This window comes from Bubalus kerabau, chromosome 9 (assembly GCF_029407905.1).
Source record: "Bubalus kerabau isolate K-KA32 ecotype Philippines breed swamp buffalo chromosome 9, PCC_UOA_SB_1v2, whole genome shotgun sequence".
In the NCBI taxonomy this organism is placed as follows: Eukaryota; Metazoa; Chordata; class Mammalia; order Artiodactyla; family Bovidae; genus Bubalus; species Bubalus kerabau.
In genome coordinates this window covers 112,337,093-112,348,463 of record NC_073632.1, presented here as the reverse complement: position 1 = coordinate 112,348,463, position 11,371 = coordinate 112,337,093, and the positions used below count along the sequence as shown (strand labels likewise).

Below are 11,371 nucleotides of genomic sequence, written 5' to 3'. Positions count from 1 at the left end.
CTTGAAGAGATCCCTAGTCTTTCCCATTCTGTTGTTTTCCTCTATTTCTTTGCATTGATCGCTGAGGAAGGCTTTCTTATCTCTTCTTGCTATTCTTTGGAATTCTGCGTTCAGATGTTTATATCTTTCCTTTTCTCCTTTGCTTTTCGCTTCTCTTCTTTTCACAGCTATTTGTAAGGCCTCCCCAGACAGCCATTTTGCTTTTTTGCATTTCTTTTCCATGGGGATGGTCTTGATCCCTGTCTCCTGTACAATATCATGAACCTCATTCCATAGTTCATTAGGCACTCTATCTAGGCCTTTAAATATATTTCTATAGTTAAGTAAAAGAATCCAATCTGAGGGAGCTGCCCACAATATGACCCCATCTATGACATTCTGGGAAAGGCAAAGCTACACAGATGATAAGCAGAAGGTGGGGTGGGGAAGATCAAAGGATTCCGCGTGATACTTTAGGATGCATATCTGTTGCTATGCATTTGTCTAAGCCCACTGATTTGTGTAGCCCAAGGTGTTAATCATAATCTACTCTTATTTCATTATTTTGGCTGAATCAGTGGAATATACAATGTGACATTGCATCTAACTGTAATAGAAATACATAGAAAAACCTCACTGTAGGGGATGGGGCAAAAAGTGCTAAGTTAACATTGGAAAAGATCAGAATCTGTAGACTAAAGACAAAATAGAGCTTCCATAAGCAATTGGCTTGATTTTACAGTGTTCTTTCCAGGATGTAGTAGCTAAGAAAGCTGAAACCTCTGCACATGCCACCTGGAAAAGAGCAACACACAGATGAAGGGCAGATGGTGGGAGCCGGGTTCCTCACTGTGGGAGTGAGAGTTACACAAGGGGAGGACCTCTGCCTGGTAATCCTCAATCTCAGCTTCCTGGGACAATGACATGGGGAGCTGACTGGCCAGGTGAAATGCACAGATCATTGCAACACGAAGGCCCTGCAGATGTGGGAACTTCACACCTCATCTTTCCACCCATACCTACTAGAAACACTAAGCTCTCAATGATCTGCCAGGTGCAGCTTTTAGGCCACCTGATGCGAAGAACTGATGCTTTTCCCTGATGGAAAAGATTGAAGACAGGAGAAGAGGACAACAGACAGTGAGATGGCTGGATGGTGTTCCTAACTCGATTGACATGAGTTTCAGTAGGCTCCAGGAGCTGGTGATGGACAGTGAAGCCTGGGGTGGTCACAAAGAGACACAACTGAGCAACTGAACTGACTGAGCCCCCAGGCAGGAACAGGGGTGTGAGGGTCTTGGTTACCCCTAAGTTGTCCCAGAATCCCAGTCTTGGAAGTTGGAGTCAGGATTGGGGTGCCTGGGCCTCTGACGAGCAGCTGGTTGGAAAAAAGACCAGTCCTGAGGGCAGGGGTGCCCTGAAGTCTCTGAGCTCTGATGCCCTGCTGGGATTCATCCCTAGTGGGGACACGGGCGGGGCATACAGTGGTTCCCAGGTGGCACTAGCGATAAAGAACCCACGTTCAACAGCAAGGAGATCAAACCAATCCATCCTAAAGGATATCAGTCCTGAGTATTCATTGGAATGACTGATGCTGAAGCTCCAATACTTTGGCCACCTGATGTGAAGAGCTGACTCATTAGAAAAGACCTTGATGCTGGGAAAGACTGAGGGAAGGAGGAGAAGGGGTAACAGAAGATGAGATGGTTGGATGGCATCATCGACTCAATGGACATGAGTTTGAGCAAACTCCAGGAGATAGTGAAAGACAGGGAAGCCTGGGATCTTGCAGTCCATGGGGTCACAAAGGGTCAGACATGACTAAATGACTAACACTTTCACTTTTTGAAGAACAAATGTATACCTTAATCTGGTTGCTGTATACCTGCAACAAAGACAACATTGGAAATGAACTATATTCCAAATAAAATAACCATTATTTTTACAAATAAATTGAAATGCCTACTACATTCCTGTTGAGCGTTGGTGACAACAAATGTTGGAGATGGCCTGGAGAAAAGGCAAACCTTCTACACTGCTAGTAGGCAAACCACCTCCTTCCAATAAAGCTTGGTTTCAGATTTGAATCAATCACCACAGTATGAGTTTACATGGCCTGTGAACTAAGAGTCTGACTATAGCAGGCAATATGCGAAGACAGTTGTGGTATTCCATTTGAGAGTGAATGTTTCTTGTCAGATCGGTAGCTCAATATTTTTTGGATAAGCTACAATGATTGTAGCTAAGTCCTGTCGAGTGAGAATCAAATTTGTGAATCAGAAGGTGATCTACATTTCTTTGAACAGTCGGTAAAATTTCTAAGTAACAAACTCTAAATTTCAAATACTGAAACATTTATCTGGAATTTACAGGCTCTTTGAAAGGTGTATTCTACCATGAAAACTTTTCCTCTGTCCTTTTTGTAAGAAATTTTTCACGGTAACACTTTAACTCCTCCGTTGTGAATGTTATTATCAAGATAAGCTTGTTCACATTTGTGATGGAGGTGGATTGATCCACTGTGATTGCTCTCTGGTCACATGCCTTTCACAATTTCGACTAATGTCCCTACATTCAAGATTTTTTTCTTTTTGTACCCATTGAATTCTACCTCTCAGATCTGCATTTACACAGAATGAGAAATACCTGGCAAGTTCAGATTATATTAAACACTGCTTCCAAAGCTTTTTGCATCTCAAAGGAATCTGAAAATGATGAAGCAGAAAGAATGGTTGAGATTTTAAATAATTTCTAAGCCCCACCCCCAAAGAAACCCATTAGACTAAGACATCCTAGTATCTTTTACTGGTCTGTATAAATACATTAAGTTTCTATCCTTCTGTTATAAAATTGAGAAAAATGACTGGACAAAGTTGCAACAGATTGGAGGTTCATGTTTGGAATGACTGAAGATGAAAGAGGCTACATGAGTTCAAAGGAGTATGTGTAGGTTGATACAAGGTATCAACAAGTACGCATCAATGCATTGATAAAGTATACCTTTGTAAACAAAGATAAAACATTTATCTTTTCCTCTTTAACTGAATCTTCCAGAATTTAACTTCTTCAGCTGGCTCCCCTGTGGACTGGATGGTTTATTGTGACCAGATTTCAAGTAATTATACTAATCATTGCTTTGATGTGTTATCTTTGCTTTAAAACTGTTTATGCTTTCTATCTCTCTCTGTTGTAGTATGATCTTATTATGCTCTAGCAATATGATGGGTTTTGTCTATTTAATAAGATTGTTGCTTGCATTATTCACTGTGTAAGCAGGTCTCCAACATATGAATGATGGCTTAAGGTCTTGAAGCAGTTAACATATCATTATGTATATAGATATTTATAATTATATGTACATAGATTGTTATAATTATATGCATAGAGACCTTCCTAATTATATGTCTAGAGATTTTTGTATCTAGATGTATAGACATATTTATAGTACTATGTATAGAGATATTAAGGAGTTCAGTCCCATAGTTTGAACGTTCTTTGGCATTGCCCATTTTGGGGATTGGAATGAAAACAGACTTTTTCCAGTCCTGTGGCCACTGCTGAGTTTTCCAAATTTGCTGGCATATTGAGTGCAGCACTTAACAGCATCATCTTTTAAGATTTGGAATAACTCAGCTGGAATTCCATCAACTCCGCTAGCTTTGTTCATAACGATGCTTCCTAAGGCCCACTTGACTTCAGACTCCAGCATGTCTGCCTGTAGGCAAGTGATTACACCACCATGATCATCCCAGTCATTAAGACCTTTTTGTACAGTTCTTCTGTGTATTCTTGCCACCTCTTCTTAATATCTTCTGCTTCTGTTAGATCCATACCATTTCTGTTGTGCCCATCTTTGCATGAAATGTTCCCTTGGTATCTCTAATTTTCCTGAAGAGATCTCTAGTCTTTCATGGACCTAACATTCCAGGTTCCTAGGTAATATTGGGAAAGGAGTATGTCAAGGCTGTATATTGTCACCATAAGAACTACAGAGCTTCTTGGTGAAAGACTACATTGAAAAAGTTGGCTTAAAAGTCAACATTCAGAAAACTAAGATCATGGCATCCAGTCCCATCACTTCATGGCAAATAGATGGGGAAACAGTGGAAACAGTGACAGACTTCATTTGGGGGGGGGGGGGGGCTCTAAAATCAATGCAGATGGTGACTGCAGCCATGAAATTCAAAGACGTTTGCTCCTTGGAAGAAAATCTATGAACAACCTAGACAGCATATTAAAAAGCAGAGACATTACTTTGCCAACAAAGGTCCATCTAGTCAAAGATACGGTTTTTCCAGTAGTCATGTATGGAGGTGAGAATCGGACTATAAAGAAAGCTGAGCGCCAAAGAATTGATGCTTTTGAACTGTGGTGTTGGAGAAGACTCTTGAGAGTCCCTTGGACTGCAAGATCAAACCAGTCAATCCTTTAGGAAAACATTCCCTTTAGGAAATCAGTCCTGAATATTCATTGGCAGGACTGATGCTGAAGTGACGCTCCAATACTCTGGCCACCTGATGCGAAGAACTGACTCATTGTTAAAGACCCTAATGCTGGGAAAGATTAAAGGCAGGAGGAGAATGGGACGACAGAGGATGAGATGATTGGATGGCATCACCAACTCGATGGACATGAGTTTGAGCAATCTCCGGGAGTTGGTGATGGACAGGGAAGCCTGGCGTGCTGCAGTCCATGGGGTCGCAAGGAGTCGAACCCGACTGAGCCACTGAACTGAACTTAACAAAGGACCTGACCTTTTCTGCTCAGCCCCAGGCAAGGACCGGAAACCGGGAATAAGTGAGCCCGCCCAATCCGGTACCCCCGTGTCCCCGCCCCCTCTGCGCTGTCGTCCAATCACGTCTGGCCCGCCGTCCTCACTTCCGGCGCCGACTTCCGGCGGCGGTGGCGGCGGTGGCGGCGGTTCCGTGGAACGAGTAGCCTACACCCCACGCCATGGCGTCTCAAAGCGCTGGGCCGGCGGAGCTGGGCTTCGTGGAGCCGGCGCCGTCGTGGCGGCTGCGCAGCGAGCAGTTCCCAAGCAAGGTGGGCGGCCGGCCGGCGTGGTTGAGTGCGGCCGGGCTGCCCGGGCCCCCGGAGCTGGCCTGCCCGCTGTGTGGCCGCCCGATGGCCTTCCTGCTGCAGGTGTACGCGCCGCTGCCGGGCCGCGCCGACGCTTTCCACCGCTGTCTCTTCCTCTTCTGCTGCCGGACGCCGCCATGCTGCTGCGGCCTGCGCGGTGAGCGGCTGCGGCCTCTGCTCCGGGTTGGGTCCCGGAAGCCGCCCGGCCTCCCCCGTACCCCGCCGGCCTCTCCCACCCGGCACCCTGCCGGCTTCTCCCCTCAGGAAACCGCCCGGGTTCCCCCGTACCCCGCCGGCCTCTCCCCCCCGGAACCCCCGAGCACTTGCAGGGGTCGGGGCGTCCCGCGTGCTCGCCCACTCCTAGCCGCCAGCCTCCTGGTTAGTTAGTAGGTAATAGGTGTGGTAGGTTACTTTCAGGTACTAGAAATTGTCACTTTTTTCTGTAGTCTGACTTTACCTATTATTCTTGTTAATTTGAATAAACTGTAAGGGCGTATTTAGTTGTGTGAACTGTAAAAGTTTCTCGTTCTTTTCTCTGTTTCCAAAAAATAAGCTCTTTGCACGGGAAAACTGTCTTCAGTTTTTCTTTTTAAAAAAAACGAATTTTTTTTTTTTTTTTTCAGTCCAGTGTGAAGGCTCAAATACTTGAATTGCTATATTGTTTTATTTAAATCATTCATTAACGGTTCTCCTTTTCTCCCCTTAGTTTTCAGAAATCAGCTCCCCAGGCAAAATGACTTCTACTCCTACGAGCCACCTTCTGAGGATCCTCCGTCAGAGACAGGAGAGTCTGTATATCTCCACCTCAAGTCTGGTGCACATCTCTGCAGAGTTTGTGGCTGTTCAGGCCCCAAAAGATGCTCCAGATGTCACAAGGCACATTACTGCAGTAAGGAGCATCAGAGTCTGGACTGGAGATTAGGACATAAGCAGGCTTGTGCACAGACAGGTCAGTCAATTCTTTTTTAATTTTTAAATATCAGCTCAGTTTCCTGGTGTCTGTAGGCCAAATCTTTCATTTTGAGGATAAAGGTTAACATTAGAAAAGGTGTAATAATTTTCAGAGTTTTGGTTAACTAGTGACATAAACACCTTTATGAAGAAGGAGCTGTGAGTTCTCACCCACTCACATCCCAACCATGCTTTTATATAGTCATTTAATGTATGAACCATAATCTAAAATGGTGGAGCTACATATGTTAGTTTCTAAGGAATACTGTTTATGACATGGAATACATTTCAGAAAAAGGAAATTATTTGATTCTCAAAACTAAATGATCACTAATGATGCTAGTTACCTTTTTGTTTCAGATAATTTGGACAATACAGTTCCAGATCACAACTTCCTTTTTCCAGAATTTGAAATTGTAATAGAAACAGAAGATGAGATTATGCCTGAAGTTGTGGAAAGAGATGATGAATCAGAGATTATAGGAACCATGGGTAAGGAATCTGTTTCAAAACTCATTTGTTAAGTGAGTGAATATAATACTTGAAAGAAAAGGCTCAATATGCTGAGAAGAGAAGCACTGAGCAACTCACTTGGGAGGCTTCAGCCTGTACTTTTCACATACTGTCCCATTTGCAGATACCCTTTCTGCGCTCCTCTCATTGGCATACACAACGTGTGTTTCGATTCCTGTGAGGTGTCGCAGGGTGTATCCAGGTGGTCAGTTGGGTGGGGCTTCACAAGATGCTGGAAACTTGGAAAGTTTATCTGGTTCCAAGATTTGTTTCTCAAATTGAGATGGTGTACATGAGAGTGCCTTGCAGTGTTTGGTGGGTGGCAGGCGCCCTCTTACCTAGCAAGTTTAAGATCCATGATTCTGTCAGTTACTTCACGGTGGTCACGTGCTAGAGCAGTGCCTGTGCTGAGACTCAGGAGGAGCCAGCATTTCTCCAACACATACTCTGTTGTACAGCACGTACCATGGGCCTTCTGTGCATGACCTCACTGAGATTTTCGCATCAGAACAATACATGGAAAACAGTACCTCATTTTGCAGTGAGGAATTTGAGGTTCTGGGTATAACTTGCTTGGGCATATAACTGACCAAAGTTAAGTTTCAGAACTGGAGTTTGAGCTTACACCTTACTGACTTTAGAACTTGATCTCTTAATCACCACAGAATATAGATTTTTAGATTCTAAATTAAATTTTACATTAGAATGTCAGCTTACTGGCTTATAGTTCACATTCAGGATATCAGAAATACCCTCTGAGTTACAAAGACTCTTGGCTGTTCAGGACAGGGTGATTCATTTAGCTGGGATTCCAGAGGTGAGAGTGAAAGTGTGAGCTGACAGGTCCAGTGAGCCTGTGATGACTGAATGAGTGTACCAGTTGGGAAAGGAGAGATGGGGCAGAAAGAAACTGGAAATAAGAGTTCAGACAAGTGAAGGACAGTAGGAATTAGAAGGGCCCATGGTTTGGGAGTATCCTTTTGAGTCCTGAGCCTGGGACTTGGGGTCTATTCTTAATTTGAAGGTTTAAGGAGAAGCTCTTTAAAGAAACAGCAGAATAACGCTGCTTCATGGAGTACCTGGAAAGTCAGGTAGTCTTAAAGCACAGATGTTAATGAACCAAAACAGGGCAAGCCTGTGAAAACATCAGGCCTTCACTGTCTGATTTAACACTAAGTTGGTTGTTTAAAAACGGGCTTTCCTCTGCATGTGTTTATTGTCAAGACATGTGGGTTATTCCTGTTGCCATAATAGTAATGTTGATGATTTTTCAGGTGAAGCACATAAGGAAGAATTGGAATCCATGGCAAAACATGAATCTAAGGAAGATAGAATTTTCCAGAAGTTTAAAACTAAAATATCCCTTGAACCAGAACAGGTAAAATGGAACTCATATAGCTCCTTCTGCTGTTCAAGTGGTGTAGGGGTGTGAATCTTGAGTTGGGAATTCCCTGGTGGTCCGGTGGTTAGGACTTCGCACTCCCACTATTGGGGGCCCAGGTTCGATCCCTGGTGGGGGGACTAAGATCCCAAAAACCCCCACCCCACCCTGCCCCCGCACCAGGGAAAAAAAAACACACCTGTGTAGAAGTAACTCTAATACAGTTAGTCTCTTGTCTGTAGGATTCCTTCACACAAGTGGTCCATATGGAAAGCTGTTTGTAGTGCTGATCCTTTTAATAGTTATGGAAAGACTAAAGGTTACATTCTGTATCATATAGTCGTTTTCCAAAACCATCAGCAGAGATTAACATCTTTTGTTGCCTGTAACACATGGAGTTTAGACACTAATGGCAAGACAGGAAATTTTGGCCCATTTTTCCAACAGGGACCTTTGACTTATAAAAATTAACCTGACACATTAGTAGAGAAATCACTGACTTTGTGAAAAGAATAATGGGTTTTCGTGATGTGAGGATTCCTGGCTCCTTGAGTTATATTTTGGCCTTCTGATGTAGTTGTAGTTGTATCTACAGTATAGGGAGAAGAAAAAAGTGGTTTTGAGGATCAAGGTAGATTATAGACTTACAGTAAGTGTTCAGCAACTGTTTTCCCTTTGCCTGGTTTCTTCCATTAACTTTATTCCCTTAATTTCCCTCACCATAAATATAAACCACTAAAGACTTTGCAAAATTCCCATAAGTCAGTCACTAGAGCAAATAAATACTTAGGGGCTTATAGGAAGAATAGGTCTAGGTCCTAAATATTGAGAAGGTGGTTTTTAGCAATGTATATTTCTTTTTTAACAAGAAACATCTAGGAAAATCACTCAGTTGTTACATAACATTTTACTATAGTGAAATTTACTTCTGTTGTATTTAAAACAGTGTGTCTCACTTGGTATTTGTTCATTTCAAAATTGGCAACTAAGGTTCCTTATCTGTGTGAAGTCCGCAGACACTGGGCTGCATTTTATATTCAAAACCTGGTAATGGGAAAAGAGAATTATTGTTAGTCTCTTCACAAAATAGCCATAGAATTCAGAATCTAACCGTATTGTCATCTAAGAAAAATACTTGTGATGACCTGCATCAGATGAGCGGAAAGCGTCACTTTGACGATACTGAGGCAGGCATTAAGGGTGCTGTGTGTATGTGCCGGGGAGTCGGGGAGAGGCAGACAGGAAACCGGTTTTCAGATGAGCGTTTCATCAATTGTCCAAGTATGTACAAAGTTTCTCGAGATGATCCTCAGGTAACATGGGATGTTGGTGATTTAAACTGATCTTAACTGATTTTAGATTCTCAGATACGGCAGAGGGATTGCCCCGCTCTGGATCTCCGGTGAAAATATCCCTCAAGAAAAGGATATTCCAGATTGCCCCTGTGGTGCTAAGAGATTATTTGAATTCCAGGTAGGAGCTTGAAAAGGAATATTTTAGTATATATTTACCCTATTAAATATTAAAAAAACTTTGCCAAAGTAATCTATTTGCAGGAGGTCCTGTGGGCGCTGTGTGTGGAAGGTGGCCTTTAAGGACAATTAGTAGGCTCTGCCCCACCTTACAGTATGTTCCAAGGAGGGAATTATCCTCTACTGGTTAATCTGGAAGTTACTTGTGCCTCTAATTTGCTTGCTTTTTCTGAGACTTATCAGTCTACTAGTTTATAGACGCTATTGACTGGCTTCCGCAGTAGTGAGGGTTTAAACGTCACTTATGCCACCTGGACCACCCCCTGCTTCCCAGTGTGGTTATAAGCATGATTTTTAGTGCCTCTGTTGTTACCTTTATAATTTAAAATAATATAGCTTCAGTCTTTGTGAGAGGAGTATTTTAGAACCCTTGCTGTTTAGTCTTAGTTTGTGGATTTGTTAGAACAAATGAATGTAATGATTAAGATAAGATTTGTCTTGCCAAAAAGAGATTATTAGCATCAGGATCCATTTGGGTTGGGTGGAAACTACTCTTGAATTGTCGATTCACTAACATTATAAAGTCATAGTTGTTTCTTAACGGTTGAAAGGGTAATTTGAGGACTGACCCAAAACGGACTGGCGCTCGGCACCTGACGCCCGCGACGAGCTCGTGCACAGCAGTCTGGTGGCGGTGGTGGCAGAGCGCTGCCTCGGACTCATCCCAGGCCAGGCCCTCAGGCCCCTTTCTGGTCCAAACAAACACATCGATAGACTGCCTTTCTGTGTTCCACAGTAGTGTTTCTTCAGAGTCATAGCAACGGCATCTTCCATTCAGGTTGTAAACAGCACAAAATAAAAGTTGCCCAAATAGAAGCCTCTGCCCTGTTTTTGTGGCGTTATTATTAATAAAAAATAATTAGCTTAACAGCCAGGTTAAACACATCAGCCGATCTTATACTTGGGAACTTCTTTCTCAGATAAAAGGACACCAAATATAAAGAGGGACTTTAAAGAAGCACAGAGCTGCAAAGTATTGTTAGATTGTTAGTAAGTTACCAGTGTAATGTCTGCAACCTTGCTGTAAAATGTGGAGACTGAGAGATCGGGATCCCTACAGTAGCCCTGGCAGGGAAGATCTGGTCTGTTGAAAACTGTGTGTGCTCCTCATCTCCAAGGAGAGCTCTGATTGTGCCATCCTTTTCTCAGGTCATGCCTCAGCTGCTCAACTACCTGAAGGCCGACAGACTGGGCAGGAGTGTCGACTGGGGTGTCCTGGCCATCTTCACCTGTGCTGAAAGCTGTGAACTGGGCATTGGCTACACAGAGGAATTTGTTTGGAAGCAAGATATAACAGATGCAGCCTAAAGACGATGGTGTAAAGCCTTAAAATATTCATAATCTCTTCTACCTTGCAGTTCCATTTCTAGAACTTTATCCTAAGGAAACAGTTGTACCAGAGATACACAAAGATGTTGTTTTAGGCGTTGTTTACATTGTCTGAATGTTAGACAAAAGTGTCCAGTGGCAGGGAATTCAATAAATTCTGGTATATCTATCTAGCAGGAGACTACCATCTTAATGATACAGACCTATATGCAGATGAAGTAAAATAGACAATACCATCTGTATACCATCTCATCTATAAACCGCCTCATCTATAATACTACCCCATCTATAATACCATCTCATCTATAATACCATTATAGATGGTATTCATAGTGTGAAGGTTTTGTAAAAATATACATGTGTATGTGTATCAAAAAATCAGAAAGATACTAGATATGAACTCAACAGTGGAACCAAGAACTTTTTACTTATGTTTAAAATGAATTTCTTACTTTTAAGTTATATTTAAAAAGAACTAAGATCTTTTTACTTATATTTCTTTTTACAATAAAAATGGATTATGTGCCTAATTAAGTCAAACTATCACTCAGCATTTTCCCCCTAAAATTTGCAAAATTCAAGAGAAAAATAGTTGGGTAAAATCCCA

The 11,371-nt window shown here is 42.5% G+C and overlaps 1 protein-coding gene across 2 annotated transcripts; it reads left to right on the top strand.

The window, feature by feature from the left end:
* Positions 1–4,851: 4,851 nt before the first annotated feature.
* On the top strand, positions 4,852–11,294 carry PDCD2 (programmed cell death 2). 2 transcript variants are annotated; one of them, XM_055536227.1, is made up of 6 exons: positions 4,852–5,215; positions 5,765–6,007; positions 6,370–6,501; positions 7,797–7,900; positions 9,263–9,376; positions 9,987–10,516. In XM_055536227.1, the coding sequence occupies exons 1-6, from the start codon at positions 4,933–4,935 to the stop codon at positions 10,191–10,193; spliced, it is 1,083 nt and encodes a 360-aa protein (XP_055392202.1). In that variant the 5' UTR covers positions 4,852–4,932; the 3' UTR covers positions 10,194–10,516. The 2 variants fall into 2 exon arrangements, with proteins under 2 accessions (XP_055392202.1, XP_055392204.1); XM_055536229.1 differs by lacking the exon at positions 9,987–10,516 and adding an exon at positions 10,585–11,294 and having other exon boundaries at positions 4,856–5,215.
* Positions 11,295–11,371: the final 77 nt, after the last annotated feature.

Excerpts from the sequence above, each read along its gene's own strand:
- PDCD2 (XM_055536227.1), top strand. The coding sequence starts at position 4,933 with ATGGCGTCTCAAAGCGCTGGGCCGGCGGAGCTGGGCTTCGTGGAGCCG. Across the intron at positions 6,008-6,369 it reads GCAGGCTTGTGCACAGACAG|ATAATTTGGACAATACAGTT; the intron begins GTCAGTCAATTC and ends TTTTTGTTTCAG. Across the intron at positions 9,377-9,986 it reads AGAGATTATTTGAATTCCAG|GGTAATTTGAGGACTGACCC; the intron begins GTAGGAGCTTGA and ends AACGGTTGAAAG.